The following is a 24,244-nucleotide window of genomic DNA, read 5'->3' on the forward strand; positions in this document are numbered from 1 at the left end:
GTGTATATAACACTTCTGTGAGATGGTCAGTGATCGTACTGGCCCAAATTCATTTTGGTTGTGATAGTGGTATTTGGAAAAAGGACACTGAGAATAAAGAACTAATATAACTAATCTGAAATCATTCAAAGATTCTTGCAACAGGTTTTCTTTGAATTACTTTCTTGAGTCACATCATTATGGACAGTAATTTCAAAGTGCAGTGGAAATGACCCAAGTTTTCTGACTCAAGTCATCATTATTATTGTTAACTATAGTAACAAACAGCTTCTGCTCATTGAAGTGTTTTTGTTTTTGTTTTGGGGTTCTTTTTTTGAAGTGTGGCTGAATAATAATAGACTGTTAGAAATTTGGAATGAAACCTGGCAGGGAAAATCTTCACTCTGACCTTGATTACCAAAAAGGGAAGCTGTTGAGGGACCAGCAAAATGAGCTAAATTTGTACCTTCCTTTTGATCTAAAGCAGCAAGGCAATCTTAGGGACAGACAGGATGCTGCATGGACCAGACAGGTCTTTAAACTCCCTCAACCACCACCTCCTTTCAGGGCAGACAGCCTGGCCTTGCTGGCAGCACAAGGCACCTGCAGGGAGGAATCAAGCCAACCAGACCACCTCTTCCTCCCAGGCAGGCCTTAGTAAAGAGAGTCTACAGCTCTGATCCCCAAAGCCCTGCAGAATAGCAATACTCTGCAAACCACCAGCCCAACTTCCAGCTTAGTTTTTGCAGCTGTCATAGGAACAGCCCTTGTGGAGATGTGGCTTGGCCAGAGCAGCTGCAGCTGCTAAGGACCAAAAAAGAAGTCCTCACCACCAAATGTTTCAGCATTAGAAAATGGATGCTATAGTCCTACTACTGGAGATCCTAAGTACTATGGAGCCTTTCTGTCTGACTTGTAGTCAAAACCTCCTGAATGTGCTGTTCCCTCCACCCTTTCATCCCACCCTGATGAGAATGTGAACTCTTCAAGAGAAGTTAACGTTTCTATTTCCATTCCCAGAATTTAGCACAGTGCATAATGCCAATTCCAAGTGCCCAATGAATGCTTTTTCTTCATTCATTCCTCTGAAGACAACAGGACTTTACTTGGTAGAGTTCAAAATCATCTATTGGGAAAGTTTTTATTAGGGAAAGTAGTTATTCTATGCCCCTTGCAGAATCCAGTATGTCTTAGGAGGCTGTCTTTAAGTAGTTAATGGACCTTTTCTGTTTGGTTTCCCGCTCTTTGTAGTTTTGGAGAATTCTGTCTGGTTCACCTTTTACTGAAGAGGAACCCTGCCATGTTTTTCCAGCATTTCATTGAGTGCATTTTCCACTTCAATAGCTATGAGAAGCATGAGAAGTACAACAAATTTCCCCAGTCAGAGAGGTTAGTGAATTCAAACTTACCTCTCACTTAAATTATGGGAACTGGGTATGTGTCAAAAGTTCAGCTGTTTTATATAAAGTGATTAGAAGTAAAACTAGGCATTTTTTTAACATTTAAATTTACTTGAGGTGGTGGGAGGGGTAAGAATATACTCAAGACTATATTCTAAAGGAAATGCCTGTAATGGCATCCCAATAGTGCATTTGCACATTAGATTTTTAAGCTGAACTTAAAATATCTTTGTAAAGATCTAATTTTATGTGTACAAACAGATCCATTGAAGTTCTGTTTTTATCATAGAGAAAAACAGCTCTTTTCATTGAAGGGAAAGCCTAACAAAGAGAAACGCATGCGGATATACAAGTTTCTACTAGAGCACTTCACAGATGAGCAGAGATTCAACATCACTTCAAAAATCAGCCTGAATATTTTGGGTATGCCTGGCATTTGGGGAACAGGATGCATATTTAAAAATAAAAAGCTGTGCTGATAGTGGACTCAGCAAGTCTGTAGTTAATATTAATAAATTAATAAATTAAAAAATACTAATAAAAGGTAAGAAGACCCTTGCCTTTTTATTTTTCTTCCTAGCATCCGCTATTCCCCATGTCACTCCTGGCCTCCCAGATGGGCCCTCCTAGGGCTATAGCATCACACTCTTTGTGTGGTTTTAAAGTGTTTCTAGAAATCTGATCTTTTGTGCTTTCTCCCAGCTTGCTTCGTGGATGGCCTCCTACCCTTGGATATGGAAGCCAATGAACTGCTTTCAGATACATTTGAAGTTCTGAGTTCAAAGGAGATCAAACTGTTGGCAATGAGATCCAGACCAGATAAAGACTTACAGATAGAAGATGATGAACTGGCCATGGCTAATGTAGTCATGCAGGAAGCACAGAAAAAACTAATTTCCCAAGTGAGTATACCATGTCTTCTCTTGTAATATGTAACCATAGGAATGCACATGGCACAGAATCTTAAAAGCAGCAAAAACTCTTAGGACTAGACCTAATTTTGCCACCTGTTAAGTTCTATCTTGCCAAATGACGGATTCTCTGTGCCCCTCGTCCACTGTATAAAATGGAGCCAATGTTCCTGGATACTGAAGGCCCTTTTAGAATTGATGGTATACATGCAAGGGAAATGAAATGACTTTGGGGAGAACTTAACAAAAATCAAAGAGATCTGGAGCTCTGTAGGAACTTTCGGATCTTCTCATTCAAGTTCTTCATTTTATAACAGTGGTTCAAGAGGTTAAGTGACTTGCTAATAGTCACATACACACATGCTTTAGAGATATTGTGGAATCAACTCCGGACTCCCACAACAAAGTGAGTCACACAGATTAGTCTATTAAGTGTGCAATAGTATTATATCTAAAAATACAATGCACATACCTTAATTAAAGAGATTTTATTGCCCCCTGCCCCCAAATCATTTGAGCCTTGAGCGAGTCATAATCTTTTTACTGGTGGAAGGTCTTGACTCAGGTGGTGGTTACTAAAGGTTGGGATGGCTATGGAAGTTTCTTAAAACAAAAAAGAAGTTTGCTGCATTGATTGATTTTTCTTTTCATGAAAGATTTCTCTGAAACATGTGATGATATTTGATAACATCAGTAGAGCTGCTTTCAAAATTGGAGTCAGTCATCCCCAACCCTGTCACTGCTTTATCAACTAAGTTTATATAATATTCCCCAATATTGTTGTGTCTCAAGGAATAGGGAGGCCCAAAGAGAGGGAAAGAGACAGGGAAACAGCAGAGCAGTCAGAACATACACAACATTTATTGATTTAAGTTTGCTGTCTTGTATGGGTATGGTTCATGGTGCCCCAGAACAATTTACAATGGTAGCATCAAATATCACTGATCATAGATCACCATAACAGATATAACAATAATGAAAATGTTTGAAATAGTGTGAGGATTACCAGAATGTGACACAAACACACAGTGTGAGTACGTGCTGTTGGAGAAATGGTGCTTATAGATTTGCTCAAAACTTTCAATTTGTTAAAAGACATAGTTTCTGTGAAGCCCAATAAAACAAGGTGTGCCTCTAATAAGTTAGTGACACTTGCGATTAAATATCTCAGGTCTCTAGATTCTACCTAGTTCATGCTCCTCTCATCATGCTATCCTGACTCAGGTACTTCATTCAGATTAAAGAGGAGAAATCATATTTGTATTGAATGCTTCCTCACTATAATCATATTTAATTCCAAGAGTTGACATGCAAAAAATTTAAAGTTAGTGACTAGTCATAAGTTATGAACTATCAAGAAGTTTTAAATTATGTATTTATTAAGCATTTATGCTATGCTCAGCACTCTGCCAAATGCTTTGGAAAATACAAAGGACTTTAAAATTATAGAGCCTAACCATTAAGAGTTTATGTTTAGGACACTTGCCAGTAGCAAAATGAAATGTCTCTTTAGCTGTGTGGCATGGAACTAGTTTTAATTTCATTTCATAGAAAAAAAAACTTGATTAAGAGGACTGTACATGAAAACTAAAGGCTGAAGCTCAAGTTGTATTTCTGAAATGCTGTAAGGCTTTTAGGAAGTCATTTTACCCCTTTCTGATAAAGTTTCCTTATTTAGAAAATGAAGACAGTTCCCATCTCATTTCAGCTTCACATCCATGTCTAATTAGTGAGATAATAAAAAATAAATCAATAGCAGCATTAAATTTATGGAGAAATGTTCTGATATTCAAAAGTTTATAATTTAGGATATTTAAAACATAGTTATTCTTTGTTTGACTATAGGTTCAGAAGAGGAATTTCATAGAAAATGTTATTCCAATTATCACTTCCCTGAAGTCAATGCTGGAACAGAATAAGATTCCAGCTTTGAGGGACCTCATGAACTATCTCAGGGTAAGTAAAAGCTTCAGATTTCTTCATTGATGCAGGACTACTAGTGTGTTACTTGGGATCCCCTGGTAGTTGTGGTGAGGTATAAATGGGCCCGTCATGTGTTTCAGTGTTTTTGAATAAGGCAGACTGTGTTTTTTTAAATGTCCTTTTAAAGTGAAATTACCAGACCAGGCCATTTACTATTTCAGCTCGGGTACTGCTTTTGACTGCTTTGAAGGTAAGCTTTCTCTCTTCTGTAAAATTGAGTTTATGGAAAGCTAAATCTCACAATTTACTGGACACGTTTTAAAGTGCTAATCCAGGCCAGATTTGATTATATCTCAACTGTTGGTATAAAACACAAGTTTATCAAAAATAACATAGTGGAACAAAAGGTCAAGAAAATAATGTGGGGGGAGGGGGAGGATGGGTGTCTAATAGCACCAGATCTCACACCGTACCACAAAGCTGGAATTATTGAAACTATTTTGTACTGGTTAAAAAATAGAAAAACTTATCAGTGGGGCAAGTTAGTTCCCTGAGACCTAGAAGCAAAAGAACATAGCAGCATAGAGTTAGTGGAAGCCAAAGACTTGAAATGTTAGAGTAAGAACTCAGAATTGGGAAAACCAGAAAGCAATGTGACAGAAATGAAGTTTAGACCAGTACCTCCCACCATATACAAAGATAAGCTTAAGTGGATACATGACCTAGATAAAAATAGTCATATCATGAAACATAGTATAGAGAATCAAGGAAGAGATTACCTTTCTGATCTATAGATAAAGGAAGAGTTCATGACCAAACAAGGTTTACAGAAAGTAAAATAGATGATTTTGATTACATAAAATGGAAAAGTTTTTGCACAAAGTTAGTACAATTAAAATTAGAAGGAAAAAACATTTGCACCAGTTTTTTCTGATAAGGGTTTGACATCCAAAATAGCAAAAGAACTGGTAATAAAAAAACACATAAGAACAAAAGCCATTCCCTTAGAGATAAATGATCAAAGGATATGAACAGGTATAATACAATTCTGATTGTCTACTTGCTATAAATATATGTTAAGAATTGCACTTTCTTCGTTATTCCTCTACCTGGAGAATGACAAAGACCAATATCCAAGTCAGTGGTAAGGGCCAATCTAAGTGTTCTAAGAACTCTTCCTAAATGATGAACATTATTTAGTTATATATTCACATTGGATTATATGATCAGTCAAAATATAGTGGAAAGAATGTAGGATTTGATGTCAGAGGACCTAGGCTCAAACTCTGGTTCTGCCGCTTGTTCTCAATGTCATCTTGACCATATAACTTAATTTCTTTGGATTTCATTTTCTTTAAGATGATGGAGTTGGATAGAATGGCCTTTGAGGCACCTTCTAACTATCAGTTTATGATTTTACAATCCTAAATACAAATGTCATATGTTTTGCTTAGTGATATTTTGTAAATGAGCTTAAACATTTTCCTTTTAGCAGAATAAATCTTGTCACTGATGTTACAAGAAGTAGTTGACAGAGCTTGTTTACTTTAAAAAAAAGAATCAAAGAATGTTCTCTGGATCTATTCCAGGAAGTGATGCAAGATTATCGAGATGAAATCAAGGATTTTTTTGCAGTGGATAAACAACTGGCTTCAGAACTTGAGTATGACATGAAGAAATATGAAGAGCAACTGGCAAAGGAGCAAGAGCTGGCAGAACAAAGAAATACAGAAAGAATAACCGAGATCTCAGGAACCCTAGCAATAGCACAGGTAACATAAGGGACTCTGAATGAGGCCGACCCTGCAGAGCATAGCAGTCAATTGAAGAGTCTGCCCAATGGGTGATATTTCCTAAATCATGTATCAGAAGTTTGTTGAACAAACATTTCTTGGATTTTTTTTCTGACTACCATTTGTTTTTCTCATGACTGATGTGTTTCCTCACACAATAAGCAGGTATGGTACATAGACTTCTGAGAATGGCTCTCCCTCAACAACTCAGTAAGGAGCCACTGAAGAGTCTTGGTGGGTCAGAGGGAGTAGGGGAGGTGGGGAATTAGCATGAAAAGACCTCTGTTATTTTGATAGCTGTGTGGAGGATGGATTTGAGAGGGGAAAGATTGAATGCCAGAAAGCCATCAGTTAAGTGGTTGACATGACAACAGGCAAAAGACCATAAAGGCTTGACCTAGGTTCATTTCTTTGTGACTGGAGAGAAAGGAATTGTTTCAAGAGCTGTTATAGAGGTCAGATTGACAACAGCAGCTGAGGAAGAGGGAAGTGTTGAGAATTGAGAGCCTAGGTGATTGGAAGGATGGTGGGCTCTCAAGAGAAATAAGGAAGCTTGAGGTGAGAGGCACAGCGAGTTCTGTCTGGGTGTGCTGATGTTAGGGTGCCTGCACAACTTCTAAGCGGAGATGTCTATCAAGGGGACTAGAGCTCATAGGAAAGATTATTGCAGGATATATAGATCTGAGGGTCATCATTATGTAGATGATAATTGGATCCATGAGAACTTATGAGATAGAGAGTATAGAGAGAAGAAAAACAAGAGGACTCCAGGATGAAGCCTTGCTGGGACTCCCAGAGGCAAAGGAATCAGGAGTGGTCAGATGAATTAGAAGAGGAGGTCAGGAACCAGGCCGTGAAGAGCTCATTAGAGAGATAATATGGCATAAGATAGAGATGATTGAACTTATCAGGAAGACCTAAATTCCAATCCTGCTTCTGACATTTACTAGCTTTGTGACCATAGAACTATTTAGCTTTTCTTAATCCCAAGTTTTTCATCAGTAAAATGTGAATAATGATAAAAGCAAATACTGTTTGCAAAGCATCTTGCCAACTCTTAAGTGCTATATAAATATCAAGTATTATTGGTAACCTTGGAGAGAGCAATTTCAGTTGTACGATCTGGTTGGAAGCCAGGTGACAAGGGCTTGAGAAGTAAGTGGAAGGTGAGTAGTTGGAAGAAATAAGTGGATGGATTTTTCTGAGTTTGGCTGTGAAAGGGAGAGAATGAACAAGAGAAAAGATAACTTAGGATGGGGTAGTATGGTTAAGTGAAAGTTTATTAAGGACAGAGAAGGTGTGGGCATGTTTGAAGACAGCTCCTCCAGAAGATGGGCAATGATGTGATCAGGGTATGAGTAGAGGATTTAGCCTTGACAAAGAGACGGGTCACCTCCTGTCCAAGCTTGGAGTAAAGGATAAAAGAATGATAGCTGACAAAGAGGAGTTTTGAATTAAAGAAGAGAAGTAGGGTCTCACAACTGCCTCTCTGTTCTCAGGAAATTTGGAGGTAAGGTGTTCTGCAAGGGAGGGAAGACAGTGGTGCCACAGAAAAAGGGATGGTTTGGAACAGCCAGGGTGGGAAGTGTAATAGGAAAACAATCAGGGAAGAATAAAGGGATTGCTGGGGAGCAGCAATAAGGGGCCAATTGAGATTGGATAACATACATTTGTGTTTTTCGAAGGCAAGGAGGTGTTGTACATAGGTAGCTGAACTGGAGGAAGGAAATGGCTTCTATTCTGTTCTCTGACTAGACAAGTGACTTAATCTCCCAGAGATGATTCAGGCAAGTTTCCAAGACTCTAAGTTGCAGAACAGTTGTAGTTGCTAAGGGTTTCCCATACTGATAAAACATAGATATAGACTTAAAAAAATTAGAATTGTATAATTGACCTTACACAGCTTTGTGACTTCTTCTAGAGGCCATTAGCACTACATAATTAAGGGTGAAGAAGGAGGATGGTTGGGAATATGCAAGGTTTGTTAAAGTGTAGGTATTTTGATTTATTTGCAGTTTTTCTGCAAACAGTACCTTTCTTTTGTGCCTATAGCACAAGATCATTTTGAAAGATTTTATATTTATTGGCTACCCATTTTCAAAACCTTGTTTGTTATAAGAAAATGTCTTTGGTAACTATAAACTAATAGAGAGAGAAACAATAATCATTAAGCATTTAGGTACTTGGACTCTCCTTTTTTCGCTCTCACACAGAAATATTTACTTCAGAAAGAATAATTGCAAGTATACAAACTTACTCCCTACACATGGGAGATATGATCCTTTACAGCATCTCAGTCTCTGGGGAGAGGAAGAGAATTAGGTTCATAGCTTAGCTCACTTCTCATAGAGTGCAGTCACCCTTCCAAATCAAAAATCCCCCTGAGGCTCTGGTCCCAGCCATGTAGGCTTCTTGGAGATTCCATACCAGGCTAGTTAGCTGTACTTTCCCACCTGCAGTCATGACTCCAAAGTTACCATTGTTTGAACTCCTTGGTCCCACTGGGGTCACCTCCAGATAAAGCAAAATATAAATTGAGAAGGATAAATAACAGAATAGAAACAAAACACTCCAAGGTCTATTTCTCAGAGCCATGATCTAAAAGGGAGAGCAAGAGAAGTAAAAGCCTTCCCTTCTCACTGGTTTAGTTCATGGTGACCTCTGGACAAAGCAGGTAAGAGTTGCTGAAAAAATAGTGGCAGAAAGAAAGTGAATGACCTAGTCTCCTCAGTTTTGGGGACACAGGCAGCCAATCAAAAGAGGCTACCCCACCCATGTGGTAGGGGACACAGTACTCTTCATTTTAGTTGAACTAGGCGTTGTCAAAAGTCCTCTCAAGGGCATCAGATTAAGAGAACTAGTATATACATTTCCTCCATTTGAAATTTCCCTTCCCATCAGATTGGCTGTAGTATATATATTTTTCTTAACACAGTACTCATCCGAAGTTCAGAACATATTTCTAGAGTTTCTGAGGAGGCATAAGCAATGTCTATTCATTTGCTTCCCAGAGCTTCTCCACACAGCCAACATTATTATATGATGACATGTAATTCCATATGCAATGATGAAAACCAAAATTCTCTCCAGTTACAAGGTTTTATAGATTCATAGAATAAGGAACACTTATTTCATAAAGTTCCCCAAATAAGCCAATAAAATAAGATGCCTTTTGTGAAGTTTTCCAAATATCTGTGCTTGTTTAGCCTTATGAACCATATAAGGGCTTTTTTCAACCCAGGAATTGAGTCCTTTCCCCAAACGTTCCTAATGTTATAATTATTTTTTAAGTATTTGATTCTTAAATTTTTGAGTTCCAAATTCTCTCCCTCCCTCCAGCTTCTCCTCTACCCATTGAGAAGGCAAGTAATGTTATGCATATACATATAAAGTCAAGCAAAACATATTTCTATTTTAGCCATGTTGCAAAAGAGAAAAGGCAATAAAAATAAAGTGAAAAATAATATGCCTCAATCTTCACCAAGAGTTTATCAGTTCTATCTTTGGAAGTGTTATATGGATATAAGAGATCTAGAGAAATGATAGTATAGATGGAGGAGGGATTGTATGCCCAGGCCTAAGCTGGTAGTAGTAGCTGGTGAGGGAGAAAGCACACTCTCCTCCCTGACAGGCTTGGTTGAATAAGCTTGTCAGCTACCCTTTCTAACAGTTTGCCCAGGCCTAGAACCCCTGAGAGATTGTGTAGATAGTTAACCTCACTAGGTCCCAACCTGAGGTTGGAATAGTTGTTGATGAGGGCTATTGATTAGCTATTGGATAACGGCATAATCTGACTGTGTATTGATCTCCCCTTCCCAAGGGCTTTGGTATAATCACCACTCAGGAAAGGAAAGGTACTTGATGGTAAACATTGTATTTAAATCTATCAATGGGATTAGGAAACAAGGGAATAGGATTGAGGATTTAGGAACCCTGTTGCTAATTATTTAGGGTAATAATCTTGGTTATTGATCCAGGTCTGGAGATTGCTAGGTTTAGTAGAAACTGGAGGTTCTTCACCCTCTCTCTAACTCTGACCTGACTTGGCCACAGCCAAGCCAGAGATTAGGGAAAGCTATTTGATGATCTTGAATGATGATATCAGTAAACTCTCTCAGCTCTGTTAATAATGATGGTGATTGCTCTCAGCAGGATAACAGGTCACAAGTTCAGGCCTACCCTTCATCCTTCACCTCCCACCTTCCCAAGTCCCTGCTCCAATCTGATCCTGCTTGTCTTGTCACTTGAGGTATTTATAGGGCTGGGGCCTACTGTTTTTTGCCCTTGGCTCATGGCACCTGGGGACATTCCGAGGTTCTCAACTGCTGGTCCTGTCATTCAAAGTGGCATCCATCTTGTCCCAGATAATCATTTCAACAGAAGTGATAGCGTTTTTTATCATGAATCCTTTAGAATTGTCATGGATCATTGTGTCAGCCAGAGTTGCTAAATCTTTTGCATTTTATCCTGGCTATATTACAGTTAACTGTGTTCAGTGTTCTGGTTTTGCTTACTTCCCTTTGCATCAGTTTGTATAAGGCTTCCCAGGTTTCTCTGAAAGCATCCTGCTCATCATTTCTTACAACACAATAGTGTTCTGTCATAGTCACATACCATTTTGTGTTCAGTCATCCCCACTTGATGGGCATCCCCTCAATTTCCAATTCTTTGCCACCACAAAAAGAGCTACTCTAAATATTTTTGTACATGTAAGTTCTTTTCCTATATTTTCTTTGATCTCTTTAGTATATAAACCTAGGAGTAGTATTGTTGGGTCATAGGCTATGCAATTCTAGAGCCCTTTGGGTATAATTCCAAATTTTCTCTAGAATCATTGGACTATTTCACAACTCTGCTAACAGGGCATCAATGTACATATTTTCTTTCCCACATCCTCTCCAGCATTTGTCATTTTCCTTTTCTGTCATCTATACCAATATGATAGGTATGAGGTTGTGTGAGATAAAAAAAAAAAATGATGACAAGTGCCTCACTCAAAAATGAGTACCATATCCCACACACACAAATAAAGAAAACCTGGAATCAGAAGGCAGGAGTAAAAAGAGACAGTTGTTTATTCCTTTCATGAAAGAAAGCACTTCAATGATGTAGGGCTAATAAGTGCCAACTGAGTAGGTAGCAAACAGGCACTATATACAATTTTCCAACACAAGGCTCCTCCCCTCTCCCCTGTTAGGCACCCCTCACTCCCCACCCCCAAACCCCACCTCCCCCACCAGGCCTTGGACTACAATCCAAAACACCTGTGTTTCCAACTCAGTTCAGGTGAGGTAAGGGGAACAACTGAATGTATTGCACTTTGTCTTTCTTCAGTCTCCTTCCCAGGCTTGTCCCTGAGCCCTCAATCAACAAAAGGTAACAAACTAGTCTTTGTAAGCTGAATGCTCATTATGAGGATAGCACACTCAGTTCTGTCTCACACAAGGTGATACCTCAGAGTTGTATTAATTTACATTTCTTTAGTCTAGTGAAGGTGAACCTTTTAGAGATAGAGTACCAGACCCCGCCCCCACCCCCCAGGCTGAGTGCCAGGCCCCTCCCTACCACCACCACCACCACCCCACACAGGTAAGAGAGAAAGAACTTCCATTGGTCTGCTGGGTGGAGGGGTGGGTAAAGTGAGGAATGGCCTCAGTGAGTGTAGAGAGAGGGGAGTGGCCCAAGCACTCCGCTCCCCTCCAGCTCTGCTGCCTGTGAGCTTGCCCACTGGAGTCATTGACTGTTGGGCAGAGGGCCAAGGATGTGAAAAAATGACCTCAGGCACAATGGAGAGGGGCAGGGGAGCAGCTCCCCTCCAGAGTCCTTCTGCCTTTCTAGTAAAGAACTGGGGGGAGGGGGTTGATTTCTTCTGAAAACTGCCTGTTCATATCCTTTGACTATCAGTTAAGATATGACTTATTTTTATATATTTGGCTCATTTTCCTATTTGAGAAATAAGGCCTTTATCGAAGAAGAAATATGTTATAAAAATCACACCCCTCCCCCAATTTTTGTTTTCCTTCTAGTTTGGCCTATATTCGTTTTATTTGTGTGAAACTTTAAAAATTTAACATAATCAAAACTGTCCATTTACCTTTTGTAATTATTTATATCTTATTTGGCCATAAACACTTTCCTCATCCACAGTTCTAGTAAGTACATTTTTCCATGGCCCTCAAATTTGCTTATGTCTAAATCATGTACCTATTTTGGCTCTTATCTTAGTATATGACAATATATATCTATATTTATATATCTATATCTACCTTTGTCTTTGTCTTGCCTAGTTTCTGCCAGATAGCTCTCCAGTTTTTCCAGTAGTTTTTGTCAACTAGTGAGTCTTTTCCCAATACCTGGGATCCTTGGGTTTATTACAAACTAGATTACTAGGGTCATTTGTGTACCAACTCTTTTTCACTGATCAACCACTCTTATTTATCATTCAGTACCAGATTGTTTTGATAATTACTATTTCATAAAATAGTTTGAAATCTGGTACTACTAGATGTTTTTCCTTCACATTTTTTTTTTCAGTGATTCTCTTAATACTCTTGGCCTTTCATTCTTCCAGATAAATTTTGTTATAATTTTTTATGGCACTATAGTTTACTTGGTATGGCACTGAATGAGTAAATTAATTTAGATAGAATTGTCATTTTTATTATATTGGCTTGGCTTAACCATGAGCAATTAATATTTCTCCATTTCTTTAGATCTGACTTTATGAGAAAAGTGTTTTTTAATTGTGTTAATATAGTTTCTGGATATATGTTGGCAAGTAAACTCCAAATATTTTGTATTTTGTTTGCAGTTATCTAAAATTTTTAATTAATTAATTTAGAGTATTTTCCCATGGTTACATGATTCATGTTCTTTACCTCCCCTCTCCCCTACCCCTCCCCCCCCAAGCCAACGAGCAATTCCACTCATGTACCATTTATCAAAACCTATTTCCATATTATCAATATTTGCAATAGAGTGATCATTTAAAGCCAAAATCCCTAATCATATCCCCATCAAACCATGTGATCAATCATATGCTTTTCTCCTTGCAGTTATTTTAAATATCATGCAACTTTGTTAAAGTTGTTCATTGTTTCAGTTAATTTTTAGTTGATTTTCTAAGTATGCTAACATATCATCTTCAGTTGCTTTTTCTTGTCTTACTACTATTTTTCTTGGATAATATTGAATAGTAATGGTGATAGTGAAGATTGGTAAGAACTAGGCAGTGGGGGTTAAGTGACTTGCCTAGGGTCACACAGCTGGGAAGTGTCCGAGGCCGGACTTGAACCTAGGACCTCCCGTCTCTAGGCCTGACTCTCAATTCACTGAGCCACCCAGCTGCCCGCCTGATTCTGGTTTCTAATCTGTTCTGCTTTCTACTTCTGTTATATGGGTGAGTTCATCCTATTCACATTCACAATTAGGGTTACTGTGTTTCTCACTTCATCTTATTTTCTTCTGTTTACCCTTCTGTTTTTTACCCAATCTCTCCTCAAAAGTCTTTTTTGCGTTTGATCAGTGTTTCCCTTAATCTGCTCTCCCTCTTATCAGCTGCCCCCTACCTTCTTCTTAGCTCCCCTCTTCTTCCTTATTGGGGAAGATAGATTTCGAGTGTGTGTGTGTGTGTGTATATATATTCTTCCCTTGTTGAACCAGTTAGATGAGAACTTGAACCTTAGTTCAAGCATTGCCCATGTATCTCCCCTCCCATTTTCCCCTCCACTGTAAAAACTTTTCCATCTCTTTTATGGGAGATGATTTTCCCTGTTCTTCCTTTTCCTTCTCCCTTCTCCCATTTCATCCCTCTTTTTCTTCATTGAAATCATATCAACATAACAACTCACATCCATATTCTCTTAACTAATTTCCTGTCTGCCCTGATAATAATAAAATTCTTAGGAGTTAAATGTATCATCTTCCTATATGGGAATGTAAACAACTTAACCTTATTGAGTCCCTTATGATTTCTTTTTCATATTTATCTTTTTAATACTTCTCTTGAGTCTTATGTTTAAATGTCAGTTTTTCTATTCAGGTCTAGGCTTTTCATCAGGAATATTGAAAGATCTCTATTTCATTAAATATCCATCTACCTCTCCCTCCCCGCCAAGGATTATACTTAGTTTTGTTTGGTAGGTTATTCATGGTTTCTAGCTCCTTTGCCTTCTGGAATATTCCAAGCCCTCCCTCCATTGCTTTGTAGTGGTAGCAGCTAAATCTTGTGTGATCCTGGGTTTCATGGTATTTCAATGGCTTCTTTCTGACCACTTGAAGTAATTCTCTTTAATTTTGGAGCTCTAGAATTTGGCTATAATATTCTTAGAAGTTTTCATTTGGGGATTTCTTTCCAGGAGTAATTGGTGGATTCTTTCAAATACTCTTGCCCTTTTGTTCTAAGATATAAGAGTGGTTTTCCTTTATAATTTCTTGAAATATGTCTAAGCTTTTTTTTTTTTTTTTTTTTTTTTTAAGCATGGCTTTCAGATAGCCCAGTAATTCTCAGATTATCTCTCCTGGATCTATTTTCCAGGTCAGTTGTTTTTCCAATTAGATATTTCACATTTTCTTTTTTTCCCCATTCTTTTGACTTTGTTTTATTATTTCTTGATGTCTCATAGAGTCACTTGACTGATTCTACTTTTTAAAGAATTATTTTCCTCAGTGAAGTTTTGAACCTTTTTTTTTCCAGTTGGCCAGTTCTGTTTTAAAGGAGTTTCTTCAGTGAAGTTCTGTATTTCTTTTATTTGGTAAATTCTGCCTGTTGAGTTGTTGTTTACTCCAGTATTGTTTTTTGTGCCTCTTTTGCCAATCTGTTAATTCTCTTTCCCTAATTTTCTTGCATTGCTCTCATTTCTTTTCCCAGTTTTCCTTCTGCCACTCAGATTTTTTTAAAAAATGGTTTTTTTTCCATCGATTGGGGAATGGCTGAATAAATTGTGGTATCTGATGGTGATGGAATACTATTGTGCTGAAAAGAATAATGAACTGGAGGAATTCCATGTGAACTGGGAAGACCTCTAGGAATTGATGCAGAGCGAAAGGAGCAGAACCAGGAGAACATAGCACACAGAGACTGACACATTATGGCACAGTCGAATGTAATAGACTTTTCTACTAGCAGCAATGCAATGACCCAGGACAATCCAGAGGAATTTATGAGAAAGAACACTATCCACATCCAGAGAAAGAACTGTGGGAGCAGAAATGCAGAAGAAAAACATATGATTGATCACATAGCTCATTATGGATATGATTAGGACTTTTATGTTAAAAGATCACTCTCCTGCAAATATGAATAATATGGAAATAGACTTTGAACAATGATACATGTCTAACCCAGTGGAATTGCTTGTCAGCTCTGGGAGGGGGAGGGAAGGGGTGGGAGATCATGAATCATGTAACCATGAAAAAATATTCTAAATAAAAAAAGAAAGGAAAAAAGTGGTTTTTTGGGTTTTTTTGCTTTTTTTAAAAAAATCATTAGTTCTTACATGAATTCGCATTGGGTTTGTATTCAGTCTGCATTTTCTTTGAGGTTTTGCTTGCAGATCTTTTCACATCATTGTCTTCTTCTGAGTTTAATGTCTTATTTCTCTGTCACATTAGTATTTTTTTATGCTTAGGTTCTTTTTTTTGGTTGTTTGCTCATTTTTCTATGACTTTAAATTTTATGTTAAAGTTGGGCTTTTTCACTCCAGAATTTGATTTGATGCATTATTTTAAAGTTGTTTGGAGGTGAATATTGGGAGGTTTCTACTAGATTGTTTCCTCTACTCTGCCATATTCCCATGAACTGAGTTTAAGGAAAGCCAGGATTCTAAGAGTTGGAGATTAGGAGGGACGGCATTCTTGGCATGGGAGACAATTAGTGCAAAAATCCAGATGGAAGTTGTAGGAATGCATGGAAAAGTAGGAATGGGTCGGACTATAAAGAGATTTAAGTGCTAAACAAGTTAGATATGATGGTGGAGGTGTTAAGGAACTACCAGAGCTTACTGAACAGGGGGAGCAGCATTGTCAGATCTTCCATTTAGAAAAAGTCATCTTGGTAGTGCAAGGATGGATTGGAATAAGGAGAGACATGACATAGTGAGGCCATCATTAGAAAATTTATTGTTATTTTAGGCAAGAGGAAGATTAAAAGCTACTGTGGAGAAAGAAATAAAAGATCTAGTATTAATTGTCTGTATTGACTAAGAGGTTTTGAAGATGAAACATAAAATAAGCTCTCTTTCTCCTTCTAGCAGTCCCCTCTGAGTGTAGGGGCAGCCACACCTCGTAGTGTTCATGATAGTCCTGGTACAAGTCATACTACGCCTTCTGGATTACCAAATGCCCCTGTACCTACCTCATCTCCTACATCTGAAACTGTGTCTCTGAAGTTGTTGGCATTCAAAACCAGGTACAGAGCTGACTTGGTGAGAGCCAAGGCAAAGGGGGCACCTTCTTCCATCGGGTTATTCCTTGGGATCTTGAGGATCCCCTTGCATTTTCATGCTTGGAGGGGTTGGCTAATCTTTTCTAGCCATTGTCAGTATTGGGCAATCACAACCACATATGATTGCCTAATACTGACAATGTATGTATATGAGTGATAGTTTTGAAAGAGAGAGTGGATAGTAATTAAAGTCTCTTATTTCATCCTCTCTACAGTGACTTGTAACCAAAAAAAAGTCAATGATTGTGGTTTGTTCTCTCACACAGGCGTATGTCTCTGAGTACCATTGCAATTCTAAATTCTGTCCAAAAAGCGGCAGAGTTCAAGAAAAGTCAAAGGAGTCGGAGCTTAGGAGGACCTTCTATCCCTTCAGGAAGTACAGGCAACAACAAGCAAGGCACACCATCCTGGGACAAAAGTGAGTTCAACAATTTTTTATAAAAAAGTATGAACAGAAATAGCTAATTATCAATCTTGGAAATGGAAAGTGAGAATGGCCAAATTAAATAAAAACCCAATCATCTTAATATCAATTATATTTTCTAAGGATCTTTAAAATTTTATATATTTTGTTTTTATATCACCTAGATTTGCTCATTTTATCCTCTTCCCTTTCTCTCAGAGAACCATGTTCTACAAGAAAGGGAGGGAGGGAGATTCTCATCTTTGGGGTCAGGCTTGGTCATTATAATTCCATACCTTTTAGTTTCGATTATTTTGTTGTTCTTTCCTTTTGCATTGTTGTAATCATTCTGTTATATTGTTTTCCTGGTTCTGCATAATTTACTTTGCATGATGTTTATACAAGTCTTCTGGACTTCTTGATATTTATCATCGCCCTGTACCAGAAGTTGTTCAGCCATTTCCCAGTATCAGGCATTTACTTTGTTTCTAGTTCTTTGTTTCTACAAGTACTGCTACAAATATTTTGGGGGTGAGACTTTTAGTTTTCATTAATTTTTCTCTTTCATTGATCTTTTTTTCCAGTGTCTTTTTGTAGCCTGGGTCAGCACTCTGCCAAAGCCACTGTCTGTGCAACTGACCGCGCCATCAGTACTCCTGATAGTAAGTCATTCACCTGAATAAGTTAACACTCTAACATTCACAGTTGGTGGGTGTTTTGTAGTAGCAGTCAATCAATGGTCAATAAACATTTATTAAGCACCTATTATGTACCAGGCCCTATGCTAAGCCCTGAGGATTCAAAGAAACCCTGCCCTTGGTCAGATGCTTTTTGCACTACATCATGTACCTCCTTTTGCATCTCAGACTAAAGAGGGATTGGAATGATGGAGAAGAGCAAAGAGTCTCTTTTTACCTTTATAAACTTTTTGGAATCATAATTTCGAGTTTAAATCATACCACAGTTTGAAGATATTCTGGCTGAAAATAAATCAAAGTTGGTTGTGGGCCAAAGGCAGCCTTGGAGAATAATTGATATTTATATATCATCACTTTAAGGATCACAAAGTGTTTTACATGTTGCCACATTTCATCTTCAGAAATTTCCCATGAGGTACATACTATTATCTCTGTTTTATAGATGAAGAAACTGAGGCTAGAAGTATATTCACTGGCTTTCCTATTCTCACACAACTGGTAAATGGTATAGGTGGACCCAAGTCTCTCTTGAATGAGAATTCAGCTTTTTCACTCTTCTTGCAGTGAGTCAGATCACCACCTTCTGATTCCTAAGGAGAAATCAACCTTGCCCTATTTTGTAGGAGGGATTTTTTTTCATACTTCTGCAGTACAGCTAAATCAATAGACCAGAATTCCTTCTGAGATCAGTCTGTCTGCTTGATACATGAATCAATCAAGCCCTGTAATCCTGTCTGCATATTCTAAGGGACTTGTATTGGCTGCTGAATCAGGAGTAGACTGATGGGACTTTTATCTGACTTAAGACTGCAGCATAGGGTATAGCCAAGAGCTGTTCTGCCAGGATAGGGGAATCTTAACCTGGGATAGCAGATTTTTGTAAGACTGAATTAGAAACGTAATAAAGTGGTATGAATAACAGGAAGTATTTCCAGTGAGAACGTGTTTTTTCTCTGAGTATGAGCTGGTTATCATCGGAGAAACTGTGATTATTTTGTTCACAGCTGTAGAAGCAAATGAACTCAATTGCATTGAATATTGGTATGGGGTCTTATTCCAGGCTTGTTAAATGGAAGGCTGGGCATCAGGCTTCTAAGGGTTCTGTGGAACTTTTTTTTGCCATTCTCATAATGAAGAAATTCTCATTGAAGGGTTAATTTCTTATATGCAGCAAATAATTTCTCCATGCTTATCTGTCATAGTCATCAGCATTGGGGATAGATATAGTAACGGCTGTGGCTGCCAAATTGATGGGAACCGCATGCAGAAGATCCCAATTGAAGTGTATTTCCCCCCTGGCTTCTGGGCTGGGCCATCTATTGATGCCCACTCCTAGGAGCTTTTTGACACTCCGTTCCCCACTCTCAGCCCTTCAGTAAGTACTCCTGGGCTCGGTGAAGCTCCCTTCCCGCTTCTCAGCTCCCATGACTCTTTAAAGTGTGTGTGTCAGGCATTTGGAAAGGCTCTTCAGTCTGACTTGGGAGCACCAAATGCTCAGTTCTGACCCAGTCGCCCACCCTGGGTTACGGTTATGTCTCACATTCAGAACTCAACTTGAGTTGTCCCAAGTGAGTTTCCGGGCAGAGAGCAGTACCCACCACGCAGACACCCAGGATGTCTTTGTTCCTGGCTCTGCTCTCCCACAGGTCTGATCATAAAATGTTATCATGATAGACTATGTTTGTGGGACAGCTTCTCTGGAAGGACTGACAGCAAGTTACAGCTGTTCCTTGCTCTCTCTCTGGTAATGAAATCTCTTGAAATAAAATAAAAACTTCTTGATAATTATTGAGTATTTTCATAGCTGAGGCAATGAGGGGCACAGTGGATAAAGTGCTGGGCCTGGGGTTAGGAAGACCTGAGCTCAGCCTCAGACACTTACCAAGTCACTGAACCTCTGTTTGCCTCAGTTTCTTCAGCTATAGAATGGAGATATAGTAGCAGCCTCAGGTTGTTGTGAGGACCAGATGCTATTTCTGTAAAACCTAGCTCAGGCCTGGCACATAATAAATGCTGTGTAAATGCTAACTATTATTATTAGAGCCAAGGTCTACTTGTAGGCTTCATCTTTGAAAAAGGTCAGCACATCTCCTACACCCAGATAACGACTACAGCTTCTCTACTTGTAGTCATAAAGATCTTGTCATTAAAAGCGATGAGTAATTTTGGGTGCCCATATATCGAACAGGTGTGATATTCTATATGCAGAAAGCGTTGTTTTTCCATCATCCGTGTGTTTCTGGCTTAGGGGCACAGAGTGCTTCTATTTCAGCAGTGAGGTACCATATGCCGAGGAAACGGGGAGAATGCATCTCCTTTTAGGGTGACAATCCCCAGGAGTCCCAGATCTCAGTTCCTGGTTGGTTTCCTAGCAGCGTGTGTTCTTTAGCAGTAAAGGCTGGCTTGTTGTATTAGAACTGCTTTAATTTGTTTGTATGGAGCCATCTTCACCTTGAAGGTAGCACTCTCAGGTGTCACCAAATCAGATGCATTTCCCCCCCCTTTTTCTCATCTCAAAGGCAGCATTCCTGTCGATACAATTTCTAGGCATCACTGGGAAGGGAGGCTGATGAGTCTCCAAGGACTTTTCTCTTTTTGAGGAGGCCCATTAGGTGAATCAGTCTTACAGATATAAATCTCTCCAGTGACCCTGTGATATTACTGGGCGGATGGATGGATGGCAGAGAAAGGCAGTGGCACAGCTCTAGTTTCAGATCCTTGCTGGGCCAGTTCTAACTATTCTAATGCTTCCATGGTACTCAATATGAACAAAGCTGTTTTTCTAATGAAAAGGAAACATTTTCAGAACCACTAGGATTGGGCTAAAAATCTGTTAGGGCTTTTAAGCAGCTCCCTCTTGCCATAATTCAGGCAGCAAAGACGTTTGCTGCCTTCTGTTTCAAACATCAAGTGTATTGGAGATCACAAAATGAAGTCTTATGGAAGTTGAAAGTTACTTTGGAAAAAGCATAGGCTCTGCACAAGAACATAATGTGTGTGTGTGCATCCTCACCCTCTTTTCACTAGGACTCCTCGGGACTGAACTGCTTTCATGCCAGCCAAGAAAAATAAAAATTGCCAGCATTACCAGTTGACATAGCTTGAGTACTTTCATGAATCTATGGTAGAGTAGAAAAATAGGTTTTTAAAAGCATAAATTAGGCATAGTCATCTATCACCTCGTGAGGAAAGTCTGGGGAGGAGAAGGATGTTCCTGACAACACTTCACAAAAGATTTTGGAGAAAGCATCGTTTGCTTTGTATAGTTTTGCTTAATCTATCATATTTTGTTGGCCAGAGTCATGATTAGTGTTTCCTAGATGACTTGAGGTAGTCATGGGTTTATTCTTCAAGCCAGCCATGCTTAAAATTGTAAGAATATATATGTTTGCTGCATTTACTCTTTTAGAAGCATTATCTCTTTACTTTGGCTCTAACATCTATTGATCTGGGCTTTTTTTTTCTTTTCCTTTTCTAGAGACTATTAATGATGTTACCTTTGGAGCAGGAGTTAGTTACATAGAACAATCTTCAGCCAAAGGCAAGTTCTCTGTATGATTCTTCCTTGATCACTACCTTTTTTTTTTTAGAATGTTAAGGGATACTGAACTTGTCTGGTTCTGTTTCAGAGAAATCTGGATTCCAGGGTGAAAGAAGTGATATTTTGTGTTTGTCATTGCCTGATAAGTAAGTTTTAATATTTAATGATTTAAAAATAATTTTGAGGGTGGAATGGCTGCATTAGATTTGCACATTTCATTTTAATTCCAGGATGACATAGCATTTTTATTTTCTCCTAGAGCTCCACAACCTCGACAGTGGAATGTCAAGTCTCCAGCCAGGAGTAAAGATACTTTGGATACCAGCAGGAAGCGGTCTCTTCGAAAGACCCCTTTGAAAATGGCCAACTGAAAGAGCCTAACCCAGGATGTAAACCTGGAAGGCAAGAACATTTAATCTTTTTTTTTAATGATGTGCAGAAGCAAATCATGTGGAAAACAAAATGTCTTCCCTCCCATACAGAGGGCATCTGATTATGGACAAGTATAAATTTAGCAGATCTTCCTCTAGATCCCCTTCTAGTCCTCCACATTTAAAGTCTGGTTTACCATATTTAGGTCTGTTCACTCAGATTTTCAGCAGGGATGTCATCAGATATACAATATGTTAAAAGCTGTAGAATGGGAAAAGATGGCAGATGTATTGCTTTTACTAGGATTGAAGTTTAATATTATGCCTTTATTCCATTTGAATGTGTTAAAGACACCTTGGTAAATTGTATGCCAGTTGGGGAAAATCACAACTGACCATAATTCATAATTTCTCCAAGTGTAAATCAAGCCTTTATTAGCGGATGCTGCTTTCCCTGGTAGTATGCTCTCCTCCAGTATTTATATGGAATTAAGTGTATTTTTTCTATCATAACTACATCTTTAAAGAAGTGTACGATTTTTAAAAATATAAAATAAAGTGTAAATACAGCCTTTCATTGTTTAAATAGAAAATTCCTTTTTCTAGAAATAACCCTTTACTTTCAGCCATTTTAATTTTAAGTAAAAGGTTTAAAAGAGACCATATATCTTCCCTATTTGAGGAAAAAACCATTGTCATTCAGGTTGTCTTAAAGTTTCAGTTCATTTTTTCTTCCTGTTCCATAACAAAGTGGTTGTTTTGGCTTATGATGAGAACTATTCCAACAGGTGATGTTCTCCTTATATAAATTCTTGGATTCCTCATTTCCATCTACTAGAACAATTGCTTTGAGACTCCAAAGTTGTTGAGGCTGGTTTGTTTTGTAGCCAAATAGCGCCTTGGCCACTCAGATGCAAGTCTGAATCACAGAGCAGAATTACATCTGCTAATGCATTGCATTAGCCTTACTTGAACAGAATTCAGGATTGTTCACAATCGTTTTACCCAGAGGGCTGATTTTAGTGAACATAAAGGATTAATGACAAGAATGACAACAAACTCAGTGGGTTCCAAGGTTTAATCCCAATATTACAGCAGTGAAATGTACAGGGTTAGGTCTTGGGGTTTGTGTGTGCACACATGTGTTTTTAATGTTACACATAGCAAGTTCGGTTCAAGCAATGAATTTGTCATCCTGTGTTGCTCCTCCACCCCATATTACTAAGTTATATTAACTGGCAAGCCAAAAATGAATGCTAAGAAATAGAGGATGCCTTACCGTGTTGCTCTTTGGTGAACTACTTAGTGTTTCTACAGTATAGGCAGACAGTGTAGGAATTGTGAAATCCCTTTATAAATGATTTTTCTCTCACCCTGGCTTTCCTGCTTACTGTTCCCCAAGAAATTTGCTAAGTGACAAAGAAGAAAAAGAAGGAAAGTGTTTCTCTTGCAGAATATTTAAATAAAGAGGCTGGGGTTATGATTTTTTTCTTAGAAAAAGTTTATAAGTGATGTTTTACAGAAGTATCAAATTATATATGTATTAGTACAAATCTAGAACATTCATGTACAGTGATATCCATACCAAAGACCAGAAAAACTGCCTTGGATAGGATTCTTGAATCCTCTTAGCCTCATTTCACATCTTAAAAAATATGTGAATTTTCTCTTCAAATTAAAAAAGAATATTGTAATTTTCCTTTTTTTACTCTTTGCAGCAAAAGCCTGCTTAACTTCACATTTTTTTCCTCTTTTACTGACCATGGTTTAACACAGGGTTGGGTTAGGGTGGGAAGGCTTTAAATGTAGAAAATTAGAGACCGCAGCTGCCCTTATCACGATGACAACCTAAGGAAAAGGTCAAGGCATTATTTCCCATCTAATCTAGAAAAAGGGGAGATTGGATCTGCACCTGTCCTTGAGGACAGCCCTAATTCTAAACATTTAAAAAATACAGATGCGATAAATAGCAGGTAAAACTGTAAAAGACAGACCTATACAGTTGCCCACTGTAACTAACATTTGGTGGGAAAATCCCAAGGCAGAGTATTTTTATATAAACTACAAAAAAAAGTTGTAAATTCCAACATTTACAAGTATCCAACCAAAATATTGTCAAAGCATAAAAGTTAAGACAATTCAACTAAAATTTAATCACAAGATGGCTACATTCTGCTACACAAAAAATGTCCTCACTGAATCAGAGGGGTTTTTTTTTTGAGAAGCTCCTTGAATCAAACCCCTTCCCACCATGAGTCTGACATAGTCATGTCTTTGAGGCTGAGAACACCTACTCTTGAAGAACAAGGGCTTCGGAATGTTCTTTCTAAAGTCCCTCAAAGTGAGCAGAGCCTCAGGGAGTTCAAAGTTTAGAATTAGAAAAACGCTTTTGATTCAAGCATCTAACTTTCCTCACCGTTAGATTTTCTGCACTGGTTACACAATCTAATACTCTTCAAAAGACTGGGGTAGCTGCCACCACATCATGGCTTACTGAGAAGTGAGACAGACAGCCTGCCGTGTCTGGCTGGTTTATAACAAAGAGTAATAATGGAATTTGTTTCTGTTTTTAAAAAATGTTATCATAGGTGACATTTCATTTCTAAAATCACCCTTGATCTTGGGTGTGGTCATGTGAAACACAAATGATTAAAACTAGTTTTAAAAAGCCCCTACACTTTGCTAATGGACCTTTCAGGGTTGACAGTTTAAACAAGGTTGACAGTCCAGAAGGCTGAGGTCAGATCAAGGATGGGGAACCCAACAGACTTACATGGAAAA

The 24,244-nt window shown here is 38.3% G+C and overlaps 1 protein-coding gene across 1 annotated transcript in view; it reads left to right on the forward strand.

Moving 5' to 3' along the window:
- The window catches only part of NCAPD3 (non-SMC condensin II complex subunit D3), a 122,814-nt gene extending 100,779 nt beyond the window's left edge, over positions 1-22,035 (forward strand). Inside the window, exons 25-35 of the mRNA XM_044668321.1 lie at positions 1,231-1,368; positions 1,669-1,802; positions 2,082-2,281; positions 4,136-4,246; positions 5,803-5,985; positions 16,257-16,414; positions 16,717-16,868; positions 17,438-17,515; positions 21,030-21,092; positions 21,181-21,238; positions 21,352-22,035. Of these exons, the coding sequence (XP_044524256.1) occupies positions 1,231-1,368; positions 1,669-1,802; positions 2,082-2,281; positions 4,136-4,246; positions 5,803-5,985; positions 16,257-16,414; positions 16,717-16,868; positions 17,438-17,515; positions 21,030-21,092; positions 21,181-21,238; positions 21,352-21,463 (1,387 nt within the window). The 3' untranslated portion in view covers positions 21,464-22,035. The remainder of the gene's footprint in view (positions 1-1,230; positions 1,369-1,668; positions 1,803-2,081; positions 2,282-4,135; positions 4,247-5,802; positions 5,986-16,256; positions 16,415-16,716; positions 16,869-17,437; positions 17,516-21,029; positions 21,093-21,180; positions 21,239-21,351) is intronic.
- The last annotated feature ends 2,209 nt before the right edge of the window (positions 22,036-24,244 follow it).

This window comes from Gracilinanus agilis, chromosome 3, assembly GCF_016433145.1.
Source record: "Gracilinanus agilis isolate LMUSP501 chromosome 3, AgileGrace, whole genome shotgun sequence".
In the NCBI taxonomy this organism is placed as follows: Eukaryota; Metazoa; Chordata; class Mammalia; order Didelphimorphia; family Didelphidae; genus Gracilinanus; species Gracilinanus agilis.